The 20,033-nt window shown below is 45.7% G+C and overlaps 1 protein-coding gene across 5 annotated transcripts in view; it reads left to right on the top strand.

Moving 5' to 3' along the window:
* Positions 1-20,033, top strand: part of PPIP5K1 (diphosphoinositol pentakisphosphate kinase 1) — a 54,079-nt gene that overhangs the window by 23,237 nt on the left and 10,809 nt on the right. For 2 of the 5 annotated variants that reach the window (XM_054836808.1, XM_054836807.1), the window contains exons 20-29: positions 462-685; positions 1,688-1,815; positions 2,306-2,420; positions 3,870-3,977; positions 5,255-5,371; positions 5,637-5,801; positions 6,896-6,986; positions 13,018-13,140; positions 17,028-17,090; positions 19,628-19,807. In XM_054836808.1, the coding sequence (XP_054692783.1) occupies positions 462-685; positions 1,688-1,815; positions 2,306-2,420; positions 3,870-3,977; positions 5,255-5,371; positions 5,637-5,801; positions 6,896-6,986; positions 13,018-13,140; positions 17,028-17,090; positions 19,628-19,807 (1,314 nt within the window). The remainder of the gene's footprint in view (positions 1-461; positions 686-1,687; positions 1,816-2,305; positions 2,421-3,869; positions 3,978-5,254; positions 5,372-5,636; positions 5,802-6,895; positions 6,987-13,017; positions 13,141-17,027; positions 17,091-19,627; positions 19,808-20,033) is intronic. The other 3 variants (XM_054836809.1, XM_054836811.1, XM_054836812.1) reach the window with 3 other exon arrangements.

The raw sequence follows: 20,033 nt of genomic DNA on the forward strand, positions 1-20,033 counted from the left end.
TGTAAAGGAAATGATATGTGCATGTTGGGTTTAGAGTGGATGTAAACAGAAGCAGTAGAGCCTGGAGAGGTATGCCTGATTTTTTCAAGCATTTCCTGGAGGGGAGCTCAAGACTATAAACCAACAAGTTTTTCAGTCACGATTTGCTCATCTCTAAGAACTTTCCTAATAACAGTGCAGAGGTTTTAAAAAGGCATCTGTGGGACACTTCACACGATTTATGGTAGACATAAGCCAAAAGGCAAGCAGTTTCACTTTTCTCAAATATTTTGGAAGTAGCTTTTTGCTGCAGGTTAAAACTCCATGCAACAGGTCCAGTGGCTTTTCCAGTCCAGGATTCCTGTGGGTGACATAATAATTAGAGCCCTTCTGTGCTGAGAAAAGTCAGTCATAACTGGCACTTGAAATGTATGCAGAAGTAGTCAGGATGTGAATGTGGATTGGTGTTCTCTGCTGTTTAGACCTGCAGCTGTACCACAGTGAGACTTTAGAACTAATGTTGCAACGCTGGAGTAAGCTGGAGCGAGATTTCCGCATGAAGAATGGGCGTTACGACATCAGCAAGATCCCTGATATCTATGACTGCATCAAGTATGATGTACAGCACAACTGTGCGCTGAAACTGGAAGGCACAGCTGAACTCTTCAAGCTCTCCAAAGCCCTAGCAGATGTGATCATACCCCAGGTATAGCCTGTCCTGCCTGTGTGATGATAATGTCTGTGGTGTCGGTTTCTGACCCTTTCCCTGTCTGTTTTTTCTCAGTTCTCTTGCACGTTAAGTCTCAAGGCAATGTATCACAGGTATTTTTCAGATACATATCTTGGTGTTTGTATAAGACCAAAACCATTTATGACCTAAGATGTGGCAGGGCTGGCTTCCTGGATAAGGATTCTGACAGCGTCAGAATAACGAACAGCTGACGCAGCAGCTTTTCCACATTCATCGCAGTGCATTATAGCACAGCATCGAGCTGAGCGTGTGTGCTATAGCAGCATCCCTTTCTCCACATACAAGATTGTACAGCGGAAGAGAAATTTCTGTGTTAAAGCGAAGGCTTGTTCTGGCATATTTGTTATTCTTGTCAAACTAGAACTTGTTCAGCTTGCAAAGCTTCTCACAGAGTTAATGCCCATGAACGTGGGAGGGGAAAGGAAGGCCACATGCAATGGATGTCTGCATTCACCATTGTTCTGTCCCGCTTTCATTTATGTGGGATGAGCTTCTACCAACAAGGTCCAATTGCACTTGTGCCCATGTAGAGCAGAAGTGGTCTTCTAAGCTTTTTCACAGTGTTCCTGATGAGATGCAGTTTGGCTATTTCCAGTATAGCTCTTCAAGTTTTATCTTTGCAAATAGCAGTTGTTGCATTAATGCTTATGCCAGGTCAGAGTATACGTTTGTGTGTCATGAGAGGAGGTTCCCTGATGGCACTTGTGCCTCTCAGCTGTTGGAAGAATACTGACAGTCATGTCTAAACAGATTGGGATTCTTGGAGGAGTCTCTGTTCCCTGTTACCCTCTGCAATATGGGGGGGGGGGGAAAGGCGCTGAGTGACATTTCCCTTTCTGTCCTTGCTTGACTGTAGTGGTGCTTGCAGACAGGGCTGTTGATGTCCAGCCTTTCTTCATGTGAGAATGTGGCAAAGAACCAGGGCTCAAGAGTGTATCTATTGTTTTGTTCCTGCAGGAATATGGGATTAATAAGGAGGAGAAACTGGAGATTGCTATTGGCTTTTGTCTTCCTCTCATTAAGAAGATCCAGTTGGACCTACAGAGAACCCATGAAGATGAGTCCGTCAACAAACTACATCCCTTGTAAGGATTGAGCTGTGTGCTGCTGCTGGAGGGGAGGGCAGCTTTGAAGCAGTGCGGGAACCACGCCAGAAGAGTACACTAGTGTGGAAGGAGGCACTGAACATACATGAAAGGACACACCAAGAGCATGTTGGTGCTCTAGAACTAGAAGGGAAATGGAAAGGCACGTTGAGACTGCTGAGCGGGAGCATGGTGCCATGGAAGCTTAAACCCATTGTAGTTGGATGGTGGTGCCTTCATCCCTCTCTCTGCAAGGGGCAAGTGCTAGTGCAATGAGGCCACCTCTGCCCCACCGTATGTCTCCGTTAGGATACCACAAAACTTGCTGCTTCTGTGCCCAGTGGTCTCGCTGTTTGTTCTGTTCCTGCTGTTCTTTGACAGTTCCCAGTGTCGGGTTATCTTACTCTGTTAAGCATGCAGAAATGTTGCTGTATGATAGATGGCAATTCGTTGGCAGACTATGAGTAACACTGGGCTGATTTTGGTTTAGGTACTCAAGAGGAGTTCTGTCACCAGGTCGCCACGTTCGGACACGGCTGTACTTCACCAGTGAGAGCCATGTGCACTCTCTGCTCAGTATCTTCCGCTATGGGGGGCTCCTGGATGTAAGTGTCCCAGCAATGCTCACAGAGTAAGCCTCCCTGTTTTCTTTCAGTGGTCCCTTCCAAGGTGGACAGTGTATGTTTGTAGGTTCCCCTCTAGCCATCTCCCCCAGTAATGATGTGCATCAGTGGCCTCTGACCAACTCCATCTCTGCTGTGTTTGCATGCTCCAGGTTCCTGCCTTTCTGGCATGTAGGAGGATTGTTCTTCCTCGATCTTAACACTGCCTGCCTTGCTTGTATGGAGGCATCTTTTCTCTGAGAGCTGTCCTGCTGGTTTCAGATGAGTAGACCACTTACCTGTGTAGGAGGACAGCATTATGAGACAATGAAGATGAGGGAATTTCTCTCTTCCTGCTTCCTTCAACCCTTTATTTCATAAGCCTGGCCTTGTTATTTAGTGACTTTCTGTCAAGTCAGGAAAATCAGTTTGCTTACAGAGGAAGTGACTTGATGTTGCAAATGCATAGGGGGTGCTCTCTACCAGAGGGAGAGATGACACATTTTTAGGGGACTAATTAATCCAATCCAACCTTTACTTGCTTTCATAACCTGCTTCCTGAAGGAATTGGCATGCAGACCCTGAGAAAAGCTCTGCTTTAGACTCCTTGAGAGAGACTCTGATTTATCTTCCCATTTTTAAGCATGGTGTTCTGAAATGCCTTGAGAGTTTGGGATTGCTTAGCAGGCATGATTTCTGATGTCTGTGGAGGCTCACTGTATCTGTAGTCAACGATCACACAAGTATCTCTGAATTGGTCACTGAGTAAGATGCTACTTTATTCCCCAACTTGAGTGTGAGAGGATGATGTGTTGCCAGCACAGGGATATTAGGCTGCATCTGGGTTTGTTTGTACTGGTGGGGTTCATTCCATGTCCATAAGGTGGTGAGATGCTCCACAGCAGCATGAATGGCACTGCAGGTATGGCCATTCCCTAGCAGTGCTGGGAAACTATGGGGGGTGGGCTGCCCTACCTTGTGGAGCCCGAGGGTCCAGCGTGGCTCTGTAGACATTTCATTCAGCATTGTATAAAAGCAGCTTCACTTGGTCCCTTATTTAGCACAAGTTCATCCCTTGCACTTTTTTTGAGCTTTCTCTAAAATACTCCATTCTGTAAGGCACTGTTTGAGAATGACTGTGTTTGGGAATCTACTGTGGGTTATGCTTTTCTCCAGTCAGCATGGCACAGGGGACTTGCAGCTGGATGTGCTCAGATCTGCATGTGGATTGTATGGGTAGCTGTACTGTCCCTCTATGCAGTTGCTCCTTACTGTAAGCACCCTGCCCTCATTGCAAGGTCATCTCTCCTCGTGCAAGTTAAGCAAGATGTTTTTCGTCCTGACGATGTTGTTATCTTGTGGAGAGACAAATTCTCTCAGACCCATTTCACTGAATGCTGCAAGGTGTCTGCTGTTGCTTATTCCATGCGACTGTTTATGTGTATATATCAGGAAAACAAAGACCAGCAGTGGAAGAGAGCCATGGACTATTTGAGTGCTATCTCAGAGCTGAACTACATGACCCAGATTGTTATCATGCTCTACGAGGACAACAACAAGGTGAGGGATATAGCTGTAGGATAAAATCCTTCCTGCCATGGTGCGAGGCACAGTCCCCGAGAGATGAGTTCAGCTGGGAAGTCTGTAACCTGAACTCTCTCCGCTTGTTAATAAAGATGGACAGATCATTAATACAACTGCTAGTTTTATTTTTAGGTGGGAGGCAGTGACCCAGTTAATGCTTATTACCTGTAAGCGGAATGCCATCCTGAGCAGTAATACCAAACTTAAGTAATCAATACTATCTATTTTAAAGCATTTCCTAACACAAAATAATGTGCTGTTTCTTAATATTAATTACAAATGAACAGTAGGAAAAAATAAATAAATTATATTTGACAGTTTTTTCCAAGTATTTCCAATATAAAAAATATCCAGAAATTCCACATTCGTGAACTTTTCTTATTTTAAAAATATACTGATATAGTTAGGGAAATATATACTGATATCTGCACGAAGTAAAAAGAATCATTTAAAGAATAGCCGGAATGTGGAAGCTGATGGCGATGACCATAATTAGGATTGGCACTGAATTGCATGTACTGGATCCCAGGTCCTGTACTGCAGGAAACTGTAGGGGGTGAGGGGAGCAGTCCCTGTCCTCCACACGCTATAGAGTTAGAATCTTGTATTCACAGAGCTGGTGTGGGGTTCTAATGGTAGAAGTGAAATATTTCCTTGTGCTGTTTGTCCAAAAAAAAAAAAAAAAAAAAAAGTCTGAATAGAGCTGAAGAAGTGGTGTAAATCTGTTAGTAAGTAGACATGGTGAAACTTTTGGTTTTACACCATTAGTGCCAGATACTGTAAAAGCTCTGGCTTCCTTTAAAACAAAATATAAAAAATTAATATTAGAGACAGTTATTTAAATCTTGGAACCACCTGACTAAAGGTCCAGGAGTGAACCAGTCTCTCCCTGCCCCAGTGTATGCTTGTTTCACAACAGGAGTGGATCAGAAGGGGCTATATTTTAGTTTTGTGTATATACATATACACATATAGCCCAATTCTGGTTTGGTCCTCTGGTGGCTGTTGTCACAAAATAACAACAGTTTGACTGCCTCAGCTTTGTGCTAATAAGGGCTGTCCTTTTGGATGAGACAAACCTAGATCCATTATGTTCGTGGTTTCTTGTTGCTTCCGCTTTCCTTCCAAAAGGATGCGCTTGGGATGCGTGCTGCACCAGCATGGCAGGGTGGCCCAGGTCCAGACCATGGCCTATGCTGACGGTGGGACTGACGTTTATTTATTTACTTATTCCCTGTGCCTCATGTTCACAGGACCCATCTTCGGAAGAACGTTTCCATGTGGAGCTGCATTTCAGCCCCGGCGTGAAAGGCTGTGAGGAAGACAGAAACGTGCCCACGGGGTTTGGCTTTCGGCCTGCCTCCGCGGAGGTGAGCGTGCTGCCCGGACACGGGCTGCCCTGCCCGCTGCGGATGTGACAAGCACGGTCAGGCACCTTATTGTGCTGCCAGGCCTTACTGGGCTGTTAGCGGGTTATTTCCCTGCCTAACGCTAAGGGTTTGTCAGGGCAGTCCTTGAGAATGCTGGTATCCTCCTGAGCTCAGCAGAGCTGGGAGATCCAAGGTGGGAGCCAGTGCCTGGGCAGTGCTTGCGAAGGCCACGTTGCCTGTAGGTGTCAATGTTTCCTTACTGCAGAATGAGGACAAAAAAGCAGACCAAGGCAGCCTGGAGGACCTCTCCAAAGAGAAGGGCATCGATGAACCAGATCATGCACAGCAAAGGTCTCCGCAGCCTTCCGAGCCGGTCAGCATTCAGCGAAGATCCCCACTGATCAGGAACCGGAAGACAGGGTCCATGGAGGTAACAATGCAATGGACGCCCTTGGTTGTTCTAAAGATCTTTTGCTTGTTTTTGGCTTCCTGGCATTCCTTTTAACGTGCCAGAGCTTGAGGTGATTCTGGGAAAGGATCTGCAGAAGTCAGAAAGGGATTTTTTGGAAGGCAGACCTCCCAAACTCCTCCTCATTGAGGAAGGACAGGGGGAACACAGGTCAGAGGAATTGATGAGGAAGAGCAAGTAAGGAAATGCTTGAGAAACACAAGAATTATTTGGATTACATGCCCTGTAGAGGCATTGGCGTAACCAGCTACGAGATTGCATGCAACCTCTTCACCTAGCCACAGTGACGTCTTTGCCTTCCCTTAGACTCCTTTGCCTCTCACAGTTCAGCTCCACATTTCTTGTTCCTGTCTCCCATCTAAGATCAGAGGTCCCTGCTAACAGGTGGGTTTATGAGAGTGTTTAAACTGTCAGGGTTTAGAACTGTCCCTTTCATTGATCTGCTAAAGTAAAAAAGGTCTATTTTACTGTTCTTACTTCTCTTCTTCAGGGCTGCTATGTGTCATAAGGCTAGCTTCACAGTCAGCAGGTAGCTGGCACCTTCAAAGTGCTCTGGAATTGCCCCTCCTTTTGAGGGGTTTCACAGGCATTTTTGCTACCTGTTTTCTGTACCAGTGAAAGCAGAGAGTTAGGGCTTGAGGTATTTGTTAGCTGACTTCCATCTCTGCGTCACTCATAGTGTAATCTTTGCATGCAGCGCTGAGGGGCATTTTGTAACGGGCATGTACTAAGTTAAAGGGGATATACTTTCCTGCTACTAAAGAAGGAAGTCTATGTCCCAATGATCCCAGCAAGAGTCTTGGGAGACAAGGAGCTCAGTACACGAGTCCCTTCATACTTTTGAAATCTCCACTGTTCCGCAACCCAACACAAACTTGAAATTAGAATTGAGCGTGCACTGTCACAATCTTAGCATATGAGTACCTTTATGCTTCTTGAAAACTGTGATTTTAAGGAAGAGAGGTACTTTTCTTTGCCTTCAATTGATGTATAAAGGCTTTTGAGACCAGTGATAACTTAGAGCATGATGCTGATTATACTATCTGTCTTCGCAGGTGCTATCTGAATCTTCTTCCAAATCAGGAGGTTATCGCCTCTTCAGCACTTATTCCAGGCAGTCTTCTGAGATGAAGCAAAGTGGCTTAGGTACTGTACTTGACCTGTAACACCTGTACTCTGTAGTTCTCCGGGCATGTCTGTCTCTCCACATATACATCTGGCTTAAGTTCCTTGTATGTCTCTCTGTGTGTATTATGTCTTTTTTTAGTGTTACTGTTTAGACCACTGTAGAAACTATCTTATTGTATTTCCTTCTGTGTATGATCTTCTTCTTAGGCTTCTAGCAACAGAAGACGCACTTTTCATCCTTTATAGTACCAGAGCAACAGAACAAGCTGTGTACTTGCAGGTTGGCCTTCTGGTTCCATGTACCATTTCTGAACTTAGTAGGAAGAGATGATTTGATGTGAGAACTAGCATGTAATTTACATGCAAAGCTGCTCTTCATGTAAGACTATTATATTTCTACCTTTGCTTTATAAAGATCTCTTGTATGGAACAGATCTGTCATCTGCAATGGTGTTTGATAGCTCTCTAATTGAGCTGGAATCCCTGGATAGCCATACTTTGCACAGTGGAAGAGAATATTTTGGGGTACTTGGTGTTCTCTGCCTGTCCTTGAGAGTACCATTCCCTGTCATCTTAACCTAAACTTGCCTTAATAGTTGAAATTCTTCCTGAAATATTTTTGCTAAAGCAAGATCTGTTTGGAAACTGAAAAGCTGTCTTTGCTGTCATGAGGCTCAAAGATAGCTGTGAAATCTAGATCTTGCAGATGACTAATAAGCACCAGGAGGTGGAAATGCCCAAGTTATGCCCACTTTCTTTTTCTTTAAAACCATTTTTGCATTACGGCATGGCTGTAGACTTGCAGCAGTTCTGACTGATCAGTTCTTTACTCTGTTATGCGGACATCCCGCAGCCAAGAGATTTCTGAAAGGCCTGATCATTTCTTTGTCCCTTTTGAATGAGCTGCTGCTTTTGAAGCTAATTTTTACCAACTAAAGGGAATTTTCTTCAGAGTGGTTAGGAAGTATCCCTGGAGTCTGCCAGCTATGCTCCCAGCCAGTTGGAAAAATGTAAGAAGGAATGGCTGATGCATATTATTTTCATAAAGGCACAATCGCCTTAGCCATACTGGGTTTTGAATGTGCTATTTCATATGGTGCATCTACTTACTTCTGCCTTTCACGGACCACCTGCAGGATTAAGTAAGCTGTAATAGACTGCCTTGCTTAGACTTGAAGAAACCTGTGGTTATTCTGTGAATCCACGTGCATCAATATGAGAATTTCTGAGATGGCACACAGTCAAGAAAGTGCATCTGCTTGGAGAATTACTGAGTACGTCACATGCTACATGCAAACTATCTTTACTGTTTGGATGTCTGAGTACCAGAAGGAATGTGCTCTGGAAAGCAGATATTACAGCCTATTTACTACAGCCTTTTCCAGGTTTCTGAGGAATGTTTGTTTTGGCAATAGAGAAGACTACTACTCTACTGAGCCTTTGTACAGTGCTACTTTTCCTTGACAACAAAACTTGAAACGTGATCCCAGCAGGTTTAATTTCAGATTCTTGCCTGACTTGCCTTGCTGGAAAGCCTGTGCTAGTCCCTCTCCCAGCTGTGAAGCTCTGCAGAGACAAAGCTTTGAGTAGGAATTGATAGACCTGATCTGTGACAGCAGACCTCTAGCTGGGTACTCAGTCCAGCCATCATTCTTTATAGAGTCCTGCAGCTGCAGGCACAGAAGGGTTGAGCAGGAGAGACCTGTGGTGCAACACCAGCTTGCACAATCCCTTGTTATTAGGATGTCTGTGTTTCTGTGAATTTCTCTTAACCTGAGAGCTGTTAAGAAGAATGATGCCTCTTTACCTGTAAAAGTCAAGCTCTTCGAGGAATCTTCCTGGTTCCTTTCCTGCTTGTTTTGTAGAAGTTTGATTTCTTTCCTCTTTAGGATCTGAAATGTGCTCTCTCTCTGAGAAATAATACTAGAACTCACAGGAGCTTGGACTTTGGCTTTAATATTTGTCTCAGCAGCTGTGCTATGAGGATGTTCATTCAGATACTACCTGCTGTTTCTGAGCTTTTCCAAAGTTGAACCTATCTCCTGTTGCCTGACCTTGTCAGTGGCTGGCTATTGTTATCTCTGGGAGCATGTCTGTTGATGTATAACCTCATGTTTAGTTCATGTTTAGTCATACAGGAACGGGGAGCAGGACAGAGGTCCTAGAATAACCCTGCTGCCATACTTGCCAGAATTGTGTCTTTACTGTAACTTAAAAAATGCCTCGAAATGTCTGTTTGGAAAAGGGGCAGGCTGCAGCTTGCTTTGTCTATGTGAAGTGGTGCTTTGGAGTATGCCACGTTTTTTCTGGGTAGGAGCAAGTGCATTATTGTGGATTGTCTGCAATAGTGTGTATGCTTCTAGCTTGAGAAGCCTAGGGAAGTTTCAGTGCCTTTCTTTGCTTGCAAGAACATTTCAAAATAGAGTAAAATCACTCCTTGCTGTTTGAGCAATAGAGGTGGTGTATTGCTGGTGGGCATGAAGCTTTGTGCTGAGACTCCCATAGGGAAATAAGGGATGCCCATTTTTTAAATATTTGAAACATTGAATGTACATCTGAAAATTAAATACACAAAAAAAAATCCAGCACACACACAGTGATTTCTAGCAAATGTTAGAATCATAGAATCACAGAATGGTTTGGGTTGGAAGGGACCTTAAAGATCATCTAGTTCCAACCCCACTGCTGCGGGCAGGGACACCCTCCACTAGACCACATTGCCCAAAGCCTCATCCAACCTGGCCTTGAACACTTCCAGGGATGGGGCATCCACAGCTTCTCTGGGCAAGCCTGTCCAGTGCCTCACCGCTCTAACAGTAAAGAATTTCTTTCTAACATCTAATCTAAATCAACCCTCCTTCAGCTTAAACCCATTCCCCCTTGTCCTGTCACTACACTCCCTGATAAACAGTCCCTCACCAGCTTTCCTGTAGGCCCCTTCAGGTACCGGTAAGCTGCAATTAGATCTCCCCGGAGCCGCCTTTTCTCCAGGATGAACAACCCCAACTCTCTCAGCCTGTCCTCACAGGAGAGGTGCTCCAGCCCTCTGATCAGCTTCATGGCCCTTCTCTGGACTCGCTCCAGCAGCTCCATGTCTCTCCTGTACTGGGGCCCCCAGAGCTGGACGCAGTACTGCAGGTGGGGTCTCACAAGAGCGGAGTAGAGGGGCAGGATCACCTCTCTCGACCCGCTGGTCACACCTCTTTTGATGCAGCCCAGGACACGGTTGGCTTTCTGGGCTGCAAGCGCACACTGCCAGCTCATGTTGAGCTTCTCATCAATCAATACCCCCAAGTCCTTTTCCTTGGGGCTGCTTTCAATCCATTCCTTGCCCAGCCTATAGTCATGCTTGGGATTGCGCCAACCCACGCGCAGGACCTTGCACTTGGCCTTGTTGAACTTCATGTGGTTCCCACAGGCCCACCTCTCCAGCCTGTCAAGGTCCCTCTGGATGGCATCCCTTCGCTCCAGTGTGTCGACCACACCACGCAGCTTGGTGTCGTCGGCAAACTTGCTGAGGGTGCACTCGATCCCACTGTCCATGTCACTGACAAAGATGTTGAACAGTGCCAGTTAAGATGTTGCTAGTATACCATTATGTTCTTTAGGATGCATGTGTGTGTGCGTTTACTTTGGCTACAGAGGTCTCCTAGAGTTCACTGTAGGCAATTGCTGTCATCCACAGAGTCATCTTTGTAAATTCTCCTCTGGCTTAAGGGTGCTAACAAAATGCCTGTCTATTGTAGAATAGCAGAAACATTGGGGTATCCTTAGCTAATAATTAGTGGCACAAGGCTGTTCAAGATAGAAAGTCATAAAAATCTTCTGTTCCATTTTTATCTGCCAGTAAATGAGTCTGTTGGGGTTTTCTTGTTGCTTGTTTGTTTTTAAGCCATGGAAGGATGATTAGGAGCATCATCCTGGCTGCTTCTTGCCACAATTTTGTTTGCATTCTGACAGATTCCAGTTCATGCCGAGTCAGCACTGAGCTTCAATTTAAGGCATTAGGAGGAAATTTTCTAAGACTTGAATATCAGTCACTCTACAGGCAAGAGTTCTTTGCCTGTTTGTCCAAGGACATGTTTGTAGTAGTCTGTCCTGTGGAAAGCTACCAGCAGTGTCACAGGGTGGAGTAGCTTAAGTTAGTGCATATGAGAACCCTTTTGGTCATCCCCCACTGTTCCCAGAAGCAGATATTGTCAGCTTAGACTGAGCTTATATAGCTCAGTGAATAGCTCAAAACTCAGGATCTGTGTGTTTTCCTCAAAGAAGCTCTGACTAAAAAGGAGGTTTGCAGAGAAAGAGCTGGGGTCCTGAAGAGCAACAAGTGGACATGAGGCAGCAGCGTGTCCTTACACCAAAAAAGGCCAACAGCACGCTTTGCTGGATTAACAGGAGTACAGCCGTTAGGCTGAGGGACTTGGCTCTTCCTCTCTATTCACCTCTTGTGAGACTGCATCTGAAGTACTGCTGTCCTGTCCTGGGCTCCCTAGTGCAAGAAGGGTGTGGATATAGTGGGTGTAAGCCCATTAAGGGGCAGTGGAGGTGGATGGGGGCTGGAGCACACAACCTTGGAGGAGAAGCTGAGAGAGTGGGGCTTGTTCAGATCAGAGGCTGTGGGGAGTGGAGACCTTAATGCTGTTAAACCACCTAAATGGGAGGTTACAGAGAAGATGGAGACAGACTGTCCTCCAAGGGACATGGTGATAGGATGAGAACCAACAGACACAAGTTGTAGCATGGGAAATTCCAGTTAGCTAGGAGGAACAAATTTTTGACCATGAATGTGCCAGATATTGGAACAGGGGCTCAGAGAGGTTGTGAAATCTCCTTTCTTGGAGGTATTCAAAACTTGACTGGACAAACCCTAGCAGGCTGATCCAAATTGCCCCTGGTGGGGTGTTGGGAAAGAAGCCTCCAGAGGCTCCGTCCAACTTAAATCCTGTTATGATGCTGTATTTTTAGAATCAAGAGCTGCTTGCAATATAGGCAGGATCTTTTTAACAGTAGTAACAGTTGCACTGTTCTAGTTAAATACTAATAGGCAGTTATGTCAGTTTTTTTGCATTGGCAGACAAGGTAGAACAAGATCAACCTGCTTATTTCTGGAAGCCTTTTGTATGTGGGAGTAATGTTGTTTTTAGTAGTTGATATTCTCAGTACAGAATGCAGCATCAAGATGGTTTAGCAGAGAATTTATAGCCAGTCAGTGGCTTTGTCTGGCCCATAATAAGGTTTTGTCTCACTCACAATTGCTTTCCTCCTGTTTCAAATGCCCGATGTTCCCTAAATATCACATAAAGTCAAGTCACTCTACAGAACACTGTGCCTTGGAGAAGCAAACACCAACAGTTGCCAGAGCCACCGGTATTAGGTTGCCCTCCTGTGCATGAGACCATCTTGCATGCCATATTCCTCACCATAGGGTAAGCACAGTTCCATGCTGTGTGCGCATCTGGTGCTTTGCAAGGGTAGTTCATGGGACAATCAGACCTGCTCTGGAGTGGCAAGACATGACCAAGTGGATGTGAAATATCATCTGGGCAGCAGCTTGTGAAAGAAAGCTCTCTGGTCACATTGCTTTCCTTAATACTTGACAGAGTGATTAAGCCACATTTGCTGATCAACAGATCAGGCAGTCCTTTCTTCTTCTTGGTATCCCACAGAAAAAGGAGCTTTCCAAAGAGAAAGGGCAGAAGAGCAGAGAAAAGAGTTCTTGTGACATGAACATCAGCAGTTTGGCATCCTTGCTTTTCTGACATGAGTATGTAGATTTGCTGACTGGAGGGTGTCAAGGTGTTTCTATTAGGTCAGGGCAAGAAAGCCAAATGGAAATAAACCCCTGGAGCTGGGAACTTTCCTGGTGCTGTTTTGGGCACTACTGAATTTAGAATGGGGAATATTGCCTCCCCATGCTGCCTAGCATAATTTTTTTTCCCTGAGATTTCCTGTGAAATGGCCAGTTCATTCCTCATTCTTTGACTAACCCTGCTTTTCTGTAGTTGCATACAGTGGAGATGTAATACTAACACCTTCCATGCCTTTCCAGGGTCACAATGCACCGGCCTGTTTAGCACCACTGTGCTGGGAGGCTCCTCCAGTGCCCCCAACCTCCAGGACTACGCACGCAGCCATGGCAAAAAGTTTGCCAGCAGCCTGACATGCAAAGACGGTATGTGTGTTCCCTGTGCAGCAGGTGGTTAATTTGTGGTCTCAGGATGCTATTGAGACAAAGACTAAGACTGATGAGAAGAATGACACTTGAATGTGCATATTCGTTGCATCTACAGTAATGCATTTTATCGTATCCCAAGAAATTGTGATCCTTGCTAGGACAAGACTGGAGCTGACACTGTACAAGGAGTTTTGTGCTGATGTATGGTATTGCTGTGGTCTGATTTTGCTTTCACATTTTAATACTACTTGCTGTTGTGGAGGAGGATTTATTGGTCTAGATATTAAATAGGTTTGTCCTGGTGTGTAAATCCAGTGCATCATATCATTGTGCTTACTTTGGTGATCTTGCTGATGCTAAATGAAGCTTTTGTGGAGACAGTAATCCTTACCCTATGGAAGATGGAGCCATCCCAAAGGCAGAATGATGTGCTTGGGAGTGGATAAGATGGGTATTAGAGTAAGGCTGGGCACACAGAAGAATCTGAGGTAGCTGCCAGAAAGCAAGTGTAATATGCTTGAAATGCTTGAGGTAAGTGGGATACTTGGATGAAATACTGTAAAAGGACCAGAAGGACCAGAAGTTATTTTGCAGTTCTGCAGAAACTGCTTTAAAGTTTAGCAAGACATTCTGGTAAAATGTATTTGGGTCATTACTATAAATGTTGCCCAATGCACATGCGTGAAGGGATGTTGCCATCTGCGGATTGATCTGCAGTTATTACTAGTGCGTTATCCATTGAGCAGCAGAGGGAGTGTTGCTACTTTCAAGGAAATTGGAGCACAGGGAAGGACTGAGGTGTCCTGGAGGAGTTGTAGGAGTGTAATGCACAAGTGCAAGTGTCTGTTGTGATCCCGATAAGAAAGGCACTCAGACTCTGTAAGTACTGATTGACATACCATTTGTTGGAATGCTGAGCTGAGCAGCATTGAACAGACTACTCCATGGATAGGATCTGCTGTGTCCTGGTTGGAAATCCACCTAATGTTGCACAACTTGGGCTTCCCAGCATCTGAATGGATGTAAGATTATCTGTCTTCTCTTCTTCCTTTTTATGTTAGTTCTAGCAAGTGGTATTTTAAGCAATACTTTACAGAGTCTGAGTGCCTTTCTTACTGGGATCATAATGAACACTAGCACTGGTGGATTACAAGGTGAGGAGGTGATTAAGGCAATAATTTGGGGCCTTTGGGGAAAACAGGAGGTTAGTTCATTTGGATTTTTGTCCAGTTTTGAGGCAAGGAAAATGGCCTAGCGAATCAGGGTGGAAAGATGCTATCCAATTCTCAGACCTATTGGATCTCATGGATGCCATTGTATTGAGACCATTATGTATAGTGGCTTTCTGTGCTGCTTTTCATTGTGTAAGAGAAAACTCCGTTGCTTCTCACCTCTTCAGGGAGCTCCCTAGCACACAACAGGCTGTGAGTGACAGAGACAGGGAGGGTGAACTGTGAGGATTTTAAACCCTGCTGTACCAGTCTGGGCTGCTCAAGGCACCAAGTGCTGGCTACTTGTAGGTCCCAGAATAAGCTCATGGTTTTGGCACAAAATGGGGGTGTGAATACCAGGAGAGTTGCTGAAAAGGCCAGCAAGATATTTTCTTCCATAACTCTGCAAGCAGTGTGAGTCCAAGGCAGCACTAATTCTCAGGGAAAACCATCAAATACTGCTTGCTTTGTGCCCAGCTGGGAAGAGAACAGATTCTGCTCAGTCTTGGTGCTGTACTGCCTTTCTCTGTAGACTGTATAGTAGGAGTGTGCCTGCAACTGGCTACTTGCATTCAAGGTCCAGAGCAGAGTCCTGCTGCATTAGCCTAAATTCAGTGACAAGGTCTCTGTGTGCTGAGACCTGCTTGTACCTTCAAGTACTTAAAAGGCAGGCTTATTTAACTAGTGTGTGACTAAGCCCAGAATTATTCATCTTGACATTACACTTCCTTTTTCATGTTCCTTAGTGTGCTATGGCACCCTGTGCTACCAGCGCCTTGCTGCAATAAGAGCAATTATGAGGAAGAAGTGGGGGGCTTGGAAAAACAAGTAGGAGGCAAAAGGGTGTTTAGCTTCTGGGAAGGCAGTTTGGAATGTGAAATAAGCCCTTGATCTGCATGTTCCTGCTTAAATGAGCACCAATGAAATGCTGAACAATGGCATTTAAACCAAACATCACTAGAGCTGAATACAGTAAGTGACACAGCAGCTAAAGCAGACTCTTGGAGTACATTTATATCAAGGCCTTTTTCACAGTCATCAGGCTAATAATGTTTAAAACCCTTCAGGTTCTGGAGCACATCTTTGCATGAACTTTTTGATATTTTTTCATGGCTATGATGCTTCAAGGTGTGGTGCATGGCTTATAGTGCTTCATCAAAGACTTGCTCAAGTGAAGTTAAAATGGCCCTTATTTCAGAAGTCTTGTTGAGGGAAGGTCCGCTGATGGTGATTTTTGAAGTTGGCTTGTCTGAAGCCAGGGATCCAGTAAGCTATATCACAGTGCCATTTAAAGTGATGTGCTGTAAAGGCAAGGGGGAGATGTGGGGTGGAATGGAGGTGGTTACCAGCTGGCTGACTGCAGCTCCAAGACTTGGACACTTTTCAGGGATTGCATGTGTAGGGAAGATTGTCATGCTTTATTGGTTGAGTTTAAAGAAAGAAAAACAATTTTTAGGGCTGTTATGCTGGTGAAGGAAATTGCAGCAAGTTTGAGAGTTGGTTTAAATATATTACTTGGCCAAATAGATGTAGCTAGAGAAGCACAATGGGAGTGTGGAGCATAAATTGATATGTGTATCTCCTAACCTTGGTGTACAGGGATAGGCACACAAACCCTTTTTGACTATGTAGAACAGACACATGAAACATGAAAGAGAAATAAAAACATTTTCTAATATTTCCTAAAAGTTCCTAGATAGCAGCAAAGGGTATGATTGGCTGGGGTCTCACATCAAATTCTACATACAGATGGTCTGGTCTAGGCCATTCTTTCCCATGATAGCTGAGGAATTTCCAGAGTGGGAATAAACTGAAGTTTTCAGCTTTTTTTTTTTTTTTTTTTTTTTTTGGTGCATATGGAGACTAATCCATGTCTTTTAAAGCTCATCTGTTTGCACCCCATTAGATGCATAGAGTCTGTCCTTGCACTGTCCTTCTGATGTGTGATTTCTGTGGATGAGCTTGGCCTGGCCTGGGACATGGCCAGGAGAAGCCTGAGGACCACTCCGACAGGTGTACCCCAAAACCTCTTCTATACTGAAATGCTTTGAGCAACAGAACTGTAGAGGCACATCTTCATGGGTCTTGTGTTTGTTCCCTAATTAGTTAGTTGATTGAGCTTTAAACTTATAAATAGCTCTGTTTAGCTTGCATTAATAGGATGTTTGAGCTGCACTTACCTGTGCCAGGGCTCTTCGGTTCCTCTGCAGAATGGTTGTTGTTTTCCTTGGGCAGAGGTGAATCCTGAGAACTATCCTCCTGTGGTGCTGCTGCATGCTTGGCCATGTGCTCCTGTGGCTGTGAGCATGGCCTAACTGCAACTTGCGCTGGACTGAGCCTGGGTTGCTCTCAGGGTGGCTGGAAGCGTGGTGGGAAGATATCAGACGCTGTCTGTGACTGCGGGAGTGTGGCTGAGGTCTTTGTAGTGTCAGGGGAGACCCTGGCAGGGCAGTGCAAAGCAAGTGGGGAGCTGGCAGAGTGCAAGGCAGACAAGAGGTTCAGTCAGACCCGCAGGTAGAGAGTGCCCGGGGGTGCTGCAGCAGGCCCAACGGGAGCATGTGTTGTGGGAGTCAAGAAGAAGGTGAACCTGAAAGGGTAGTTGCAAGCATATGAAGGTCAGGGGATCCTTAGAAGCAGGCTGTTAACTGAGATGATCTGTTTTTATTTCCTCAGAGCTCTTGTCTATGCCAGCCGTAAAACGATTTTCTGTGTCGTTTGCAAAGCATCCGACTAATGGTACGTTTGCTTCCTTGATTTGACGTTCCCTCACACTTCTAACCCCATGCTCACATTCAGTTCTCTCTGCACATATTCTCCTCTCAGCCTTCCTGTGGGTTTTTTTGTGTCTGTGTATATGGTGTCCAAACATGCTTCACCTTCCCCCATTGTCTTGTTGTGACTAACTTGTTCATTCATCCTCTGTTACTGCTCAGTGGTTCCTCTGCTGTCCCCCAAGGCATTTGTGTCCCAGGTTAAAAAACAAGAGCAGTGGCTCTGTGAATGGACTCCTACAGCAGCCTTTAATTCCACTGCTGACATTAAGGCCTTCTTTCACGCTCCCTTTTTGGGGGGTGGGAGTTGGGGGGAGAACACCGTTTGATTTGGTGGGGGGCGGATATCCACTCCATATTCTTTAAGAGCATCACCAGCTTAGGTCCTCAGTTTCTACAATGCAGATTTGCAGGGCCAAAACAAGGATAGCCTGAGGCTACCTGTGTGTCACCTGGAAGAGCGCAGACTGCGGTGGGAGAGCAGGAGGTGCTAACAGCATTCCCTCTGTGCATGGTATTCCTCAGCACAGTCATCTTAGGAGTACTGGTAACCTCGTGGCCTCCTATTTGCAAACTTGTCTGTTAGGGTGGTCGCTTGGTTACTCCAAGCGTGGTGGTGGTGGTGGGAGTAGGCTCACCTTGCCTGCAGATCTTACCCTGGGAATGGTGTCTCTCCCGAACTTTCACTGCTCTGCTGTTGGTGGACAATGCTGCCTTTCTGAGGCAGGGGTGGTTTGGCACCATGGCACCCAGGGTGATGTAACCTGCTTCACTCCTGTCCTGCTAGTAGCTATGGAGGGGCTTGGTAAAGGAGGACATCCAGCAGTGCTTCTGTTGACTCACTATCTCTGCTTCATGTTGCCACTAACCTAACACCTGAACTGTGAGTCTTTTGAGGTTAAAGACCATTAGCTGTGTGGTAGCCGATGCCTTGAACTAGTGTGTTTATTATCCAAGTCTTGCACAGAAATTTTTTTTTTAAAAGGTTTGTTTCACAGCACCACTTCTACCTCGTGGCTTCTGCTGTTGAGACAATTTACAACCAAAGCAGGTCACTGGAAGGTATCAGGTTAAGTATTTCTGTCTTATGTGATCAAGGCTGCTTCTGCAATCTTATTGCTTAGTAAATATGAAGAAATTCTGCTCTGCGTGATCTGGAAGATGAAAGAAGTTCAGAAGACTGTTACGAAGACCAAAGTTTTGGGAAAGACGAAATGAGAAGGGGCAGCTAAATGTGGCTTTATTGTTTCAGATATCTGAAGGGAACCTATTTTCTGTGTTTGCTCAGTTTTGTTTTTCCCAGAGTGGCCAACTGCTCAATTTGTTTGTATGTCTGGATACCATCTGAGCTCACGTGTATGTCAGCAGGATGTGTTGTTCTATCTTGCCAGCAAAACTTGTACCAAGCACCAGTCTTTCCTAAGCCACACTGTAAAGCAACTGCCCCTGCCCCAAATACAATCGAGTGAAACTGGGCATAAGGTTTTCCCAAGAACCTAATGAGTATTTCTGATGGCAAAGTGCCCCTTAATCAAGAAAACAAAAACAGAGGTCTAGCAGGTGTGAGCTTGAAGTTAGGCATAATTGGTCTGAGTTTGGCACTGGTTTTAGTAGGAAGGATGTTTAGCCACTTGAACCACTCACCTGAGGATGCAAAAGCTATTCACAGCTCTGAATCTGGATTTTGTTTCTGAAGAGCTGCCTCTGTGTGGTGAAATGGGATGGGTGAACCAGAGCAGTGGCCAAGCACAGCGTCAGACCAGATGCTTTATGCCCTGCTCTCGTGAGTCTTGGGAGCGTGACATGAGTCCTGAGACTGTATACATGGAGAAGACGTGCCCGCATGCTAGTATCTTGTCTGCCGTGCGAGGATATCACAGAAAATTGCACAGGACTGTTCTGAGAGTCTAGAGAGGGGAGGTCAGCACTTCTGTTCCCCCTCTGTTCTTTCAGACTCTCAGCACTCTGCTTTCAGTCAAACCCTGCTGTTCCCCAGCGTCCCTTTCACAGCCTCCGGTCGTCTGATGCCAGTTCATTTGCTGTCTTCCATGTGCAGAGGTGGCTGGCTGCGTTTGGATGCAGGACTCAAACGGTCTGTTGGCAGTCTGGATTTCTTGTCTCAGCTGGGGGAGGGCAAGTGTGGGCCTGACCTTCTTATCTAGCTAAACCTGAACTGTATTGGAATTGGAACATGTCCTAGAATTTATTCACCTGTCAGACTTTTACTTACAAATATGAAACCTCGCTGCTCAGGTACTGCCCCTGCACTGCAGCTGTGTTTGGCAAAGGCTGGGCCTGCTGCAACGTGACTGGGGGTATGTAGATCTAAGGGTATTCCTGACCTGCTCGCTGCAGGAGGGACTGGGCTTCGGTGTGTGGTGTGGGTCTTTCCCACCCAGCAGCCCTGGTGCTGGCAGCTCCATCCCCACATCTCCACAATTTCTCTATCCCCAGCTGCACCTGCCCCTCTCCTCTCACTCTCTATGGCCCCCTTTCCTCCAGATGCGTTTGAGCACCACCACGTTGCCCAGTTGCTGCGCCGCTTTTCCTCTGACTATGCCACGAGCCGGAACATCTCCCTGGATGCCGCTCTAGCCCATCACCTCCAGCAGTGCTCCTACCACCTGCGCCTCTTCAGGAGCTGGCTGATCTCAGGGCGGGATGACTTGGAGTGTCTTTACGGTACTGCACGCTGCAGCTGCCTTGGTCCCGTGCTCTTGTAGCTGACTAGGGACACTGCTTGAGAATGCAAAGTATGCTTTGCTTCTAAAAAAGGAAAGCATTTCCCTCACTGCATCCCTTAAATCTTTGGGCTGCTGCTGCAGCAAGCTGTGTGGGCTGTTGCACCCGGCAGTTTTGGAGCCTTAGGCGGTAGCCTTTCCACATGGAGCCAGTGCTCTTCGTGTGG

Source organism: Grus americana, chromosome 10 (assembly GCF_028858705.1).
Source record: "Grus americana isolate bGruAme1 chromosome 10, bGruAme1.mat, whole genome shotgun sequence".
NCBI lineage: Eukaryota > Metazoa > Chordata > Aves > Gruiformes > Gruidae > Grus > Grus americana.